Source organism: Topomyia yanbarensis, chromosome 2, assembly GCF_030247195.1.
Source record: "Topomyia yanbarensis strain Yona2022 chromosome 2, ASM3024719v1, whole genome shotgun sequence".
Lineage (NCBI taxonomy): Eukaryota > Metazoa > Arthropoda > Insecta > Diptera > Culicidae > Topomyia > Topomyia yanbarensis.
This window is the reverse complement of record NC_080671.1, coordinates 111,062,333-111,076,996: the sequence shown is the minus strand read 5'-3', so window position 1 is coordinate 111,076,996 and position 14,664 is coordinate 111,062,333. Positions and strand designations below refer to the sequence as shown.

The following is a 14,664-nucleotide window of genomic DNA, read 5'->3' as shown; positions in this document are numbered from 1 at the left end:
TTTCTTGTATGATTAAAACGCTATCATTAGTTTCTTGCTACGATAACTAGATGCGCTTAAGTAGTTGAAAGGTTGCGGTCCAATCCTCAATGAAACAAACTTCATAAGATGGTCAAGTTGCCTGCCATATACTGATGAGATAAAACGTTAAACCCAACTTATTAAACTAGTTATTATGTCCGTAAACACAAATAGTTTTTCGCCATTTTCCTTATGGTGAGATATAACAAATTGGATTAAAACCGGTTTATTTTAGTTGTTTTTGGGTGTTTTCAATGTTTTGTGGTTTTGCTTATTTTACAAAAAAAATTCCAGATTTGACGATTTCTTAGGATTATCGACCATTTTTTATAACGCCCATTTGATGATTTCCTTATCATGTTACAGCAATACATGTATGCGAATCTAATAGCGCCTGACGCCGGCACCGCTCTGTTTGGTATAAAGTAAATAAATATTTCTACCACCACCCATCGATGGCGGCAACCTTGGTGAACTTCGCATGAATCATTTTGCGATAGTGTACCTAAGTAAATCATAGCGTGCTGCTTCGGCGCCGTACTTCCCACTCATCAGTCAGACATAGCAAAGCTTGATTGGAGCGATAAATAAAGGGTGAAAGCAAGCAATAATCGAACGTACGTCGTAGTAAGGGTTATTCCACTGCCTAACTGGACAAATTCCAACCAATCAACTCTGAAAATAATATGGTAAACTGTTATATTATAGCACAAACAGCATTCCCTCGGCGGTGGTCAAAACTGATAACCTCCGTGTGGCGCTGGCTCTGGCGTGACCCAATTAGCACGTTGATAACGTTGCAGTTTAAATGCTGCGACTGTCCGGGGTACTAAGATTGGCGCACATGTCTCAACTGCATGACTGCTGCCACCCGATCAATCGATAGTCTTCAAACAAAAGCGATCGATCGTGTTGCAACAAATATTGACTACCAACCAGATCATATGTTTCAAGTAGCAGACGACAGCTCATCTTCGGAGCTGAGCTAGCACGCGTTCAGGAGATGACCGACGAGGCACAGTACAAAACAAAAACAACCTCTTTCCGCCGGGTCGATGTGAGGGAGAGGAGGTAATCGGAATCACATTTTATGAACGTGTGAATGTGTCTAATAAAAGAAACACGTTAAGACACAACATATAGCATGGATTCCGACCAGCGCATTTAATTGAGCTTTTTTTCCGCTCACTCCGTCCGTCGTTTTTTTTTAATCCCGCAGTTTCGCTTGTGTTCTATCTAGAAGGAAAGCATCGATCTGTTACCAACCGGTCAAAGATCGGTCTGCTGACTGCTGGACTAGGTCCGGTCTTTGTTCCATCCCGGCGGCGTGTCCATTAGCGGTTGGCGAAAGATCGTTCCTCATCGTTTGTTTCGCTCTTTTACGATGTGGCCGAGGTCATGGAAGATAGTGAGCAGTCAGCAGCAGCGGCTCAATCTGAGTACAGGCCGGAGTCGATTAACTGAACTATTCCGTTAATTGTAGAGTCGGGGATTGATGTGGAAAATGTATTATTTCCACGCGTGTTACAATCAAAAACAATTGAACAACCGCAGTCAAATCGAATTAAGCAGGTTCGTCATGAAGAAAGTATGTTTAAATAGTCATTTTGGGAACAATTCATAAAATCAAAAAACGAAAACTCCGAAAAAAATAATTCCGGAACATCGAGTCCAACCTGTTCGGCGTGTCAACTAGTCCGCCAACAGACATAAACTCTTGAGTACTATCTTAACGAGCAGCGAATGCGGCCCAATGAACGGCGTAAGAAAGTCATTATTTTGAACTGAAACAGTTATGATTGTAATTACTCAGCAAGAGTAACCACCATCATCAGTTAAGTCTTGCGTGCCGCCATACCTCACGTCGAACCTCATTTTCTCGTACAGTACACATACAATGTGCCTGGAAGAATTGAACTTGGCCTCTGGCCACATTTACCATAGCGGCCGCTGCTGGCCCAACCTAATCACACACACGTTCACTAGCGAGACGTGATTGTTTTGGTTCAAAATTTAATTCCATATGTACACACACACGCGCAAGATGCTAGGATTGTGAAGACGCGCAAAAAAGCGTCGAACGAACGGCTCCATAAGAAAACGTGTGCTCGTTCGTTCTATGCCAAGAAGCTGCTCGGTGCAAATGCTTTAAAGAGCACTCAATCGAACAGGAAATTAGAAACATCCCGTTGATAACTCAACAACATTGGAGTGGAGTCGAATAATTACCTAATGATAGGGGAGGATGAGTTGCAATCAAATGTGAAGCAACAAGTGCAAAAATATGAGTTTCTCCCCTTTTAAGTGTAACGTCAGAAAAAAGCACCTGCTAATATCGGAGTTTAGCACTCACTTAACACTTCTCGGTCAAATATTTGTGGATGGCCAAACGGCTGTGGAAGAATCGGTGGAAAAATTTATTAATTATAAAATTATTGAAATTTGCTGGTTGAGTCACAATGCATTGTGGTATGGTATGGTCCAGAATGTAAATTTAGCATGAATTTTTACTTTTTACTACAACTAAATGACTTAGCCTTAGAATGTTTAGAAAAGTTGTTATACTTTGCAAGGCCCTTCTTTCCGTTTAAACAGAAGCTAGGGTGGTTCTCATTTTAACAAATTTTAAAATTGAACTTCTTAACTGTTCGAGATAGGGTTTGACTATCTTCGATGAAGTTGTAGAACAGCACATTTTAGATAACATTGCTGAAGACGCTCAAGCTCTATCTTTTACACTTTCCATTACACAAAAAAATCAAAAGTATGCTTTAGGGTGTTCCTTAAAAACGGTTTTATTTCTATAACTTCTGCTTTTTTATTTCATGAAAATTTCGGTCTGTAAGTTTTATTGTAACTTCCCGAGCAAACGAAATGCCCATAATGCCCCCATGACCATGCACAGTGGGACGACTTAGAACAAAAGGTGGACTAAAGTCCAAACTTTGCCGTATCGGTTTAAATAGGACGATTTTATGTAATTTTGGTACGCTGAATTCGTTTTTGATATTAAAACATTTCAAAAATAAACGTTTACTATGCATTAGGGTGTCCCAAAAATATTTTTTTTTGAAGTCTTTCTTAAAATTTGTGTGCATTAATTTTCGTGTATTAAATCGTTTTTGATATTAACACATGTAATAAAAATTTTCATTACACGTTAGGGTGACTCAAAGAATTATTTTGTAGTGAAAATACAATTTTTTTTTTTAAAAGTTTATTTTGTGCGCTAAATTTCTATTTTTATTATAAAAATAGAAATTAACTTTACTTTACTTATTAGAGTGGCTCAAAAGTAAGTATTTTGTCTTTTATAATGTGTTGCGTTGCAACGGAAAATGCATGAAATAAATGGCAATATCGTGGGAAAGCCCAAAACTACCACAAAAATACACAGAAATACCGAAAATCAAGAAACAAAGGAAATACAAATATGGCTTACCCACGGACCGCCAAATACGTCCTCAAGCGGTCTTTGCACAGTTTCTTCGGCCTTTGCTACGGCCAGGATCCAGAGCTAGGCGAAAATCCGCTTCTAGGAGCCACTTCTTCACACTTCATAAACCGAGAAACACACGAAACAAACCACGGAAATTGGAACGGTACACCAAATTTATTCACCGGACAGAACGACGGCCAACGCAAAAACCACAAAAACAGCCAAAGTACTCAAACTGGACTCTTGACTATCCAGCGCAACGATTCCCAAGTAAGAGAGCGATCGAAAGCTTCCCCCAGTCACAGGAACTCTCCCAGTCCTTCTCCTAGTAGCTGTAGCCTCATAAAAACCGCGCAAAGCGGCTAGAAAAACGGATATTTTCTTGCACTTTTAAGCTCGGTTCAGTATGTGGCGCGTAGCAAGTCATTCCGTACCCCAATGCCTCTCAACTCTCGCGTACCCCAGCATATTCCCGTTAGTAATCATGAACTCTTCACGACATTGCCATTTATTTCATGCATTTTCCGTTGCAACGCAACAAATGATTATTTTTTTTCAATAGTAATTTTGGAATTTATTTTCCATATTGAAATGAATTAATTGACAACTCATTATGGGGCTTCAGATATGATTATTAGAATCTTAGTAGAATGTTTAATTACATTCACTAATCAACAAGATTATTAACGATTTTTTTCGTAGATGTGTTTCAAGTAGCTTAGATTTTTTTATATAATATCATAAATGAAAATAAATCTAAAACCCTTTTTTCGTGTATATGGTTCATTTAAAAATGGTCTTATTTCATTTGGATAATATCGCATACCCTTAAGCTATATCAGTGATATGCAAATTCGGATCCAAATAGTCTCACCAAATAACTAAAACTCAACTGTGTTCACTCTATTTGACAGTTATTGCGCAAGTTAGCAAGAAATAGTTCCAGAAACATTTTATACCCTATTTCTGATGGTTGAAAATATTTGCTGATTTTCAATCAGTCTTAATACCTCTACCATCTAAAATAACATACTTCCCACACGGCTCCTTAGTCCTGATCACTAGTAAAACCTTTGTAGATCATGCTCTCAAAGCTATTTGAAAGTTGTGCATGTATTCGTGTCATTATTCTAGCTATAAAGTGATTATTCAAATTCAATATCAGTAATAACCATGCGTCTCCATTCACAGTTTTTTTTTTAAATTTTGACTGCTTATCGCAAGCTTTCGCAAAACTAGTATATACTCATTTGAAAGAGAAATTTAAAAGCTTTCGAATGAGTATAGTGTGATCGCGGGCATTTACGGGCGTCGTTGTTGTTATCGCATTTAAAGTTTGAATTCAATAAAAATTCATGACGAACTGTTATCTAAACACTAACAAAAGTAACTAGTGACTTATTTTTTATCGTAATTTTAGCACACCGATAATTTTGGTGATGTAATGCAATGCATAAAATCAACCATTTCTTTGAAAAACGAAAATAACCGGGTGTGGTTCCTATGGTCAAATTGTGCAAAAACACTTGAATTACGCCCTTAAAAATGCTGCCAAAAATTTCATTTTACGTTTTCGTTAATCACATAAAATCTTGCAAAAATGTCTGATGGCTCAGCTGATAGGAGAAAAATACTAGCGAGAATATCGCATAACATTCATATATGGACTTAAGTCCGGGCTCGTCCCACTGTGCCATGGTCTAAATTCACCCTGACAGCATGGTGTTTTGATAGTGATAGTGGATTCAACTCAGGAAAAACACCATCAACATGGTCCAGAAGATCCTATTGCGCATTCTGTTGCATTTATGGGTTCTTGAGACCATTTCATGGTGCTTTGATAATTGTAAAATTTGGCGGGGACCATGTTCATGGTATTTTCATGAACCCTTGAGAATTCGCTCGGGTGTGCCCTGTGGAACTAGCCTTGGAATACATATTTTTACCTACAAATCTGCTTGAAGCTGCCGCGGAGGGTTTCAAAATGTCAACAGCGCGGAACATCATTTGTGAGAGAGAACTTGTATCAAGCATCGGCTAATCGGAGGTAGACGACTTTAATCTGTCTGGTACATGCACTTCAATACTAACCTGAAGACTTCGTTAAGTATCGGTTTGCTTTTTAATATTTGTAATTATGTGGTTGATTATACGTAATGTACGTTGAAAAGGCGGTTGAGTCTAACGACTTATCAGTTTAGGAACAGTTTACCGTTAGAGATAGCTTTGGCCATGACAGTCCTTAATAGAGATGGGCCATTCGTTCGCGAACGGTTCAAGTGAACTGGTTCTTCGAAGAGAATGAGCGAACGGAAGTTCTTTTTAAAAGAACGGTAGTTCTCAATTCTCTTCAAAGCGAATGAACTGAACCTGACCTAAAGCCGTTTGGCGAATTTCTCGGACCGATTTTTAGGCGAACGAATGAAAATGAACCGACTTGCCGTCCCACAAACCGCTCTCTGTGCTCTCCCAGAATGGAACCGGCGAAGAACGACTCATCACATTCTCTATTTCACTAGTTATACATCATGAAGAAATCGCTACCGTTGATGAACTTGTTAAGCATACAGGGGTATAATAGTTTGGGCAGCATCTGTTTGGTTCCTCTCCAAGAATCGAATGTTTTGAGAGACATTCGCTAGATACAAGTAAAATATCAGCTGAACGGAAGAACGGTTCATCTGAACTAGTTCTTTTTACAGAACTGTTCAGTCGGGAATGGTTCTTCGAAGTGAACTGTTTCGCCCATCTCTAGTCCTTAATAGGATGCTGAATAATCCCGGTAATATTTCTTCTTTTATTTCAATATCTATTGCATAATCTTTTCTTGAAATTTCTTGAAATCTTCGCTCACTGAAGCAAGGTGGTCCTTAAAACAACCTATTCCGTACTTCAGTAGATCCACACATGAAACTTTCGAATCGGTAACAACACCGTCAATCTCAACTTCGTGGGCGGGCATATAGGCGCGGTAGTCCTTCATAAAATACTTATCACCAGGAATGTCAATTGCTTTCTTTATACAGGCTATTAAAAATCAAAGAATGTCTGGGCGAAAAATCATTGATCCGATATGGTCCGATTGAGAGTTCAATGTGCATTATTTTGAACGAGAAGTCGGAATCTTCGATGAGGAATCTAATTCGCCATCTGGAATGATGTGAATTGTGTTCACCAATAAATCGTCTGCTTAGTAAACCGATCTAAACTGACTGTCTCCCGGAAAAATATTCCGTCCGTCGCTTTGAACCTAGCGTAAACTGACTTCACAAAGTTTCCCAAGAAAATGCTCCGTCCATCGCCTCCAAACACCACAAATTTTCAGAGAACTTATATTTGAAATTTCACAAAACTTTAGTGAGCTGGTAGTGCCTCACATTTACCTGTGATTGACTGGAAAATTTCAGTTTCTTACATTTTTAAAGCATTATCTTTTTTCGAAATTGATTAAAAATCGATTGATATTTCTCCGACCAAAGTGTTAATTCTGCTCAGTTTTACATCGGAGCGTTTCGCCCTCTGTACACTTTGTGTGAGGAAGCCGGCATAGAGAAGCATTCTGAACGTTTTTAACCGAAGCTGTCTTGTCAGGTCACCAAAGCTTCTAATGTAATTATCTATAACATAGGAAACAGTATGCTTAACGATTCTTTTACTAATCCTCCTAATTGACGATTGAACTTTGTTCCAATTTTTTTAATCTGAAGTCTTTCTTCAGAGACATTGTTGTATCCATTACTTATTGGTTAAATTGTCTTAAGGACACTTAACTTTTCATATTCACCGCGGTATATTTGCTGACAATGCTGCTAGTGTTGACCAATGCCGCAACTTCAGTCTACCATCTTATCTCGCTCAGAACAGAAGTTAAATGGTCCCACTGCTCCCCGAAGACACATAAGTAGATCCCCTAGTATGTCGCTTTGTCTATTCTGTAGTAGAAAAAAGCGTAGCTCGGACCTACCTATTAAGGTGCGATAAGCGTCGATTGCGAGCGCCGCTATTTTACTCGGCAAGTGAGTCAGTTGTTTATAGTGAATATGAAGCCTAATGTGGCAGATGTTCGCACTCTGCAATTTAACCATATCAAACATGATGTACTGATTATGCTCCGGACTATCACTCAAACGGAGTCGTTCATCAAGCGAAACAACAGGCAGCATGCCGTCGAATACGACGACATTAAAGTCAGCATTCTCGAATATATGAATGTTGATTTAATCGAGGTACGACTGCCCGATCTGACACCGCACCTTTGATCTCGTAATAAAATAACTTATGTTGAATTATGGAGAACTTGGAAGTCTCTGTTGAAGGAACTTCGTCTCAGGTGGTCCCAACGGTGTTCGTGTGTTGAGAATGCTTTCGACGAAACCTATCCCTTCCTATTTGATTCTTCTAATCAATTGAATGGAGTTCAATATGCTCACGAAACGCTGGTTACACATCCGGGGCAGTACCCGATGTGCCATTTCTGTAGTCAGAAGCCACAACATGGAAAAGCCTGCGGGGCAGTTATGGAAAGTTCATCGACTGCAACAGATATAATATTTATAATTATTTTACATTTTCACATATATCACGTATTATATATTATAATATTTCATAAATTTTTGTACTGGAAACGAAGAGTGCACCAGGGCATCATACGAACTGTGTCATAGATTAGAGTACACTCAGGTTTTTTTACGCGGGGGATACATGCCGCGTAAATGAAAACCGCGTAAATTTCAAAATCCGCGTAAATGAAAATTGTGTAAATTTCAAAATCCGCGTAAATGAAAACCGCCTAAATTCCAAAAACCGCGTAAATGAAGGCCACTTAAATTTAGGATCCGCGTTAAAGGGAAACTCGTTGATGGATACCGCGTAAATTCTAAATCCGCGTAAATGAAAACCGCGTAAATTTCAAAATCCGCCTGAAAAAATCCTCGTAAAAAATACCGCACAAAAAACCGCGTAAAAAAAACTTGAGTGTACGTGGACCGCCTGTCCCTTGTCAGAAGATAAAAATATTTACACTGACTTACTAATCTTTTACTATCTTACTATTGAAAGCCGATTCTTCGCACCTGTGGAGTGCGCATAAAAACTTCCGCTTATGGATCCAATCCTTTTTGAAAGACATTTGCTAGCAAATTTCCGACTTTGCTGTTAAAAGCAACTGCAGTCACTGGCGCACAGTGGGACCAGTCCAAAAAAGATGGGACAAAACCTATTTGAGGCCTTAGATGTCATTTTAGAGCCAATATTTCTTCGTAGGATATGTGCACAATATTATTCTGCAACTTTGTAAATAAAAATGTTTTTTATTAGATTAAAGTAGAGGACCCGAGCAAAAATATTTAACAAAAAAAATTATAGTGGAGATATCTTCGGCAAAGTTGTAGAATATTATGTTTAAAATAACTTCGTCCAAGATTCCACAGATATCAGACCTAATTTTCGAGGCAATATTGTTGTTTTTAAAAATTCGAGTGCTCCTTTTGTTGCGCTACTATTTGACTGAATGCGTTGAACAAAGGTAGACGCTGCTACAATCAACGCATAATGCTCGGCAATCCTAAAAACGTGAACTTAATTCACTAGAGGACAATGCATCAAATATATTCATAGGGTGTCTTAGGAGAAATTGTTCGTATGAGTATTCCCCACAATCTGATAAAAACTAAAATTGGGCATGACGTACTATGATCGAACTACAAAAATTAACTTTTGATACTGACGAGGTAGAAACTTGGTGTCTTCGACAAAGCTTTAGAAATGCTCGTAATGAAGAATTTTGTTGAAGAACTTGAACCTGTCTTCGACAAAGTTTTAGAAATGCTCGTTATGAAAAATTTTGTTGAAAAACTTGAACTTGTAGGACCAAAGGTTGTCAATTTATAAAGCGTTTTCTATGGTAACCCCCTTAATTCTTGGTTTGATATTCAATTTCAAGTATTATTTTCACTTCTACATGATTATTTCAAATTTGATAAACGTGGGAGCAAAAATGGGGGAGTTTTTCGTATCATTGGAGATCCCAATCTAATATATACTAAAATACACATGTCATAATAAAGTTCCCTCGGCATGATACTGTAAATTGATGTTATTCGAGGGCTTTTCCACCAAAGCAGTATTACAGAGAGTATATCACAAAAAATTGGGATACGATTATTTTCTTTTTAGTTAACCTGCAAGCTACAAATTTTAGTACTTAACTTGGCGACCTTCATTATCCACTGCCATGGTCGAATAATATACAATGTGGGTGTAGGGCCCAATTCTTTCTGGAGGCACCCTTCTTTTATTGCTATATATTAAATTAGATCCATGCTAACACCCACTAACACAAATTGCTTATTCTCTCATATACACTCTCAATCTCTCATCCCAAACGAACAAACGTAGCCTTCGCGATAACAGAAACCTGCTCACAAATGCGAACGCCCGTGATCTCGCCAACATTCAAACACCTCGGTAATTAAGTGAACGTTTGCACCTTAAAATTCACTAACGCGATCTCAAGCATCAACCCACCGCTCGCGCAATCATGAATCGGTCACGTCCGGAAGTCTCTGCCCTTGATCTTAGACACCCAAGCTCATGCCTTCAGTTGGACCAATAGAAAAAAAAAAACTAGACAAGACGTCCACGCGCGATCATTGAAGAATACGCGGACATGCGAATGGCCACACGCTTATAAAAATGTGGCCACGCGAAGTTACATACACACTAGCACACGCGACAAGAACGTCAACATGCAATTGCTCGAGGCCTTCGCGATCATCTACGCGCAACCAAACCCGCGATTTCGCAAACAGGATAACACCCCAGTGACTAAGTGAACGGTTTAGCACGTCTAAATTCACAAACGTTGTCTCAAGAGTGAACCTCCAAATGCCCGTGTTCGCGCGATCATGTATCGGTTTCGTCCGGAAACCCTTATTCTAGGTTCTAAAACTATAAGACCAATGCCTTCAGGTAGACCAATCAAAAAGGTGATGCTCATATCCACCAAACCACACGTTCTATGGCGACATAAACATCGAATTTAGACACACGAAGTTACTTACACGCGACAAACAAACATACAAATGCTTGAGCCCTTCGCGATCATCCACACAACTTATATCCTCGCTCTCGCAGACATAATAACATCCCGGTAATAATATGAACATCTCAGCACTTACAAACATTCAAACGCGGTCTCAAGCGTGAACCTCCAGTCCCCCGCACTCACCGGAGCATGAATCGGTTACGTCCGGAAGTTTCTATCCTCGGTTCCAGAAGTCTAGGTCCATGTCTTCAATTGAATCAACTCAAAAGAAAGCTCACATATCCACTGGACAACACGTTCCATGGCGACATGACCGGAAACTCTAGTGATATGGAATACCTCCCTTCCTGTCAGAATGTGATCCGTATACCGAAAACTAAAGATCACGATTCGCGTGGCACATACACACGAAGTCACATACACGCGAGCACACACTACAAACACGTCAACAAACGATGGCTTAAGCTCTTCGCGATCATCTACGCATACCTGCGTTCGCGATCGCGCAAACTTGATAACAATCCGGTAACAATGTGAACGTTTTAGTACTAACGAAGTTATAAACGCGGTCTCAAACGCGAAGTCGCAAATGTCCGTGTTCGGGCGATCATGAATCGGTCACGTCCGGAAATCTTTACCCTCCATTCTAGCAACTTAGTTCCATACATTCAGCTATATCAATAAAAAAATAAAGTTCATATCCACTAGACAACACGTTCCATGGCGACATGACTGGGAACTCTAGTGATATGGAAGAACCTACTTTGTTCTAGAATCTGAACCGTACACGAAAAATTAAGTATCAGATTCACGGTCCGCGCACGATCATTCTAGAACGCACGCGGATATGCGAAAGGCAAACGGTTTTAATATAGAATTTATATACGCGAATTTACATACACGTTAGCACACGCTACACACAAACGCACACGCGATCGAACACGTTAACGTACAAATGCTAGAACCCTTCGCGATGATACACGCGATCGCGAAGTCCCTACGCACATACCTGAAGCGTAGAATAAATATCACATTCAGAATCACCAGGCCCGCTACAGTTGACCTAAAGCAGTGTTTTAGTGGGCGCCACTGCCTGTCTCGTCTGCAATTGTAGTGTGTGATTCTGACAGGGAGCCCTTCCGAGAACCTAGCTGTATAGCTCCAGTGGGACAACTCTCGGAAAAAAAACTTTCAAGTAGCATTGTCTTCGATTAGGGCACTGTTGCTGTCATATTAAGTAGCATGCTTTGTAGTATCTCCGAAAAATGGCAAATACGTTATTTTTACTCTTGTCACATGTTTCTCAAAAAATGGTTTTTTTTGTAAAAAGTATATACAACTTTCTAGCGAAGGAAGCTAGCGGCTGTTCTCCTTCATAATATCTGAAAGTATTTCTAAAGCCATCTTATTGCAAAACAAAAACAGCAAAAGTTATATAAATAAGACAATTTTTAAGAAACACCCTATTTCTCGTTAAACTGAAAAGTGCAAGACATACAAGACAGTGTCTGTCTTCGAAAGTTTTTCAAAATTTAATTTTTTGAAAGACTGCTAAACTCTATCGCAAACTATTAGAAAGTTAATTTCCTAATTTTAATTAAATTATAACCACCCTAGCCATTATCTATCTATATAGGGGCCGTTCATATACCACGTGGACAAAAATCTTTGCAGTGGACAAATTTTTTTTTGCAGTTTTAATTTGTTTAACATATCTTTTAGAGGTTATTCAGAATTTTTGAAGACGAATTTTCTTATAATACATTAAAACTCTAGCTTTTTTTTAACTCTAGCTCTATTATTCTATTAGTGCTCATAACTTTTAAACGGTAATGGTTAAATATGTGGTGAAATGAAACAAATTTTTCGCCTTAAAATAATCTTAAAATTGTCTGAAGACTACCGCAGTTTTATATCAATACCGCAAAAGTTATTTGAATAAAACAGTTTTTCTAAGAAACACTATGAAACACACTAACCTTTTGTTTTAAATTTGTTGTGCAATGAAAAGTATGACAAATAGAGCTTCCAGGTCTTCAGCAAACTTCCAAAATTTGTCGTTCCGCAACTTCGCTGAAGGCCGTTTGGGTCTAGCTAGAATGACTAAATAGTTAATTTTTTGATCTTGGTAAAATTAAAACCACCCTAACAGTTGTTTTGACAAAAAGAAGGGGCTCCCAAACTACAGAAACTTTGGCAAAGACTTAATAAGGCTAGGTTGTTTAGTTTTAGTAAAATCTCTAAATTCCTGCTTAATTTGCATTCTGGCCCACTGTGCAATGTTGGCATCGAGACTAATCGCGATGTAGAACAGTAACGAAACATGTGCTAAAAATCTATTGACTACGTCGACCAGCAAATACATACGCGGACAAATATGTTTCCGCTTTTTAATTACGCACGGAAGAAGATCAATCATTGCCTTTTGTCGAATTGCTACATTTCACTCAGAAAAAGTTAGAACTTTTCCAACGATATTATTTGAAATATGCGTAGGAAAATGAATCATGTCAGACAAAGTTCCATCTTTGTACATGACTCATCCATTCAAGCGCGCTACCGAAAGTTGCCGATTACCTTGTGTGTACATTTTACGATCCATATACATCATTCGGTCAACACGTGGCCCTCTGCTCGGCATCTCATGGCGCCAAAGCGTCAACAACTCGTAAATTTTTATGTTTATTAAAATAGAAAATAATTGCTTTGTTTGTAATCATCCACTGCCCATTCTTCACTGTAAATGGTAGGTATTATACATATTGTCGCTTGATCCAGGGTTGGTGAAATTGAATTTGCGCGCTTCACCAGTAGGAACCCCGCGAGGTTTGATGCAACAAAGTTGAACTCAATTTGTGGATCATAAAGCTGGTTACCATTCGCGTTCATTAGGTATACCTTTAGGCGTTTATCGTGCAGCGCTCACGCTGCTGGATCGGAAACGAATTTATGTGGGAAAAGCAATGTATGTTATGTTCGTGTCGTGTCCGTTTATCTGTTTCTCTGTATGTACATTATTCATTAACATTCTGCAATCAATCGGCTTCATGTCGTACCTGTCCGTTCTGAGTGGCACACATTCGTTCCACGCAAGCCATCTCATCCCGAATCAGGAAATGATAATCTATTCATAACCACGTACAGATGGATAAGACAAACTAGTTAACCAAATCAAAATTTCTCGACCATTTCACTAATCAAATTGTATTTGTCTTTCCCTCATCCTTCCCTTTCATGAAATACACTAAAACATCTACTCTGGTGGTTAAAACACAATCTGACAATTTTGACCGAAAACTTGCAATTCCTCGCACGGAACACCAACCAACCAACGAACCAACCAAACAACTCCTTCACCCGTCCGTCCGCCCATTAGGAGAAGAAAGTCGAGAGCGACGCTGCGGAGAACGAGAAGGATGCCAGCACAGAGAAAGAAGTTAAAGATGGCGCCGCCGGTGATGGAACCCCGGTGGCGGCGACGGTGGAAGCAATCGCTACCAGCTCCCCGATCACGACAGACAAAGCCGGTGTCGAATCGTCCGATTCGGATGCGGCCAACAAAACGCTGGAGAATGGCAGCAACGATGATACGCTAAACGACAGCAAGGCCGCGGCGGAGGACAGCAATAAAAAACCGAAAAAGGTCAAAAAGAAATGGTCCTTCCGGTCGATCTCGTTCAGCAAGAAGGACAAACAGAAGCCCGCCAAGAAGGAGAAAGCCGACGAGGAGAAGGTGAATGGCGAGTGCGAGAAAGTTCCTGAAGAGGTAAGTCAATAGCTTCTAGTTTTTATTTATTTTGTTCGTACAACCTGCTACCATATTAGCTCTGGCACGAGGGGAGGTGGTCTTTTGTTGGTCACCACGACCGGTTCGACTCCCCCGTTCTGGGATGGGGGGCGATTTATTTGTGTTGGTGTTCTTTTTTGTGGGTCTGTTTTGTATTGTTTGGTAAATTTGGGTCTGTCGGTGACTAATGGGTATGGTTGACTGGGGTTAACTTTCAGTGCGTCGTTTGTGTTCGGTATATTGGACACCAGTTGGCAATAGTTATGGTTCATTTGTGAAGCTTGAAAGTAGATGCCGGAAGGGCAGAAATTGCTTCGCAGAACCACTTTACTGCCATTTTACGCGCAGTTGTCCCACTTTCAATGGGATTCC

General features: G+C 39.5%; 1 protein-coding gene across 5 annotated transcripts in view; it reads left to right on the top strand.

Moving 5' to 3' along the window:
• LOC131679174 (calphotin-like) overlaps positions 1-14,664 on the top strand; it is a 429,494-nt gene that overhangs the window by 289,568 nt on the left and 125,262 nt on the right. For 4 of the 5 annotated variants that reach the window (XM_058959816.1, XM_058959818.1, XM_058959814.1 and 1 more), the window contains exon 4: positions 13,882-14,271. The exons of the other annotated variant lie outside the window; for it this stretch is intronic. In XM_058959816.1, coding sequence (XP_058815799.1) covers positions 13,882-14,271 — 390 coding nt within the window. The remainder of the gene's footprint in view (positions 1-13,881; positions 14,272-14,664) is intronic. 5 annotated transcript variants of the gene reach the window in all.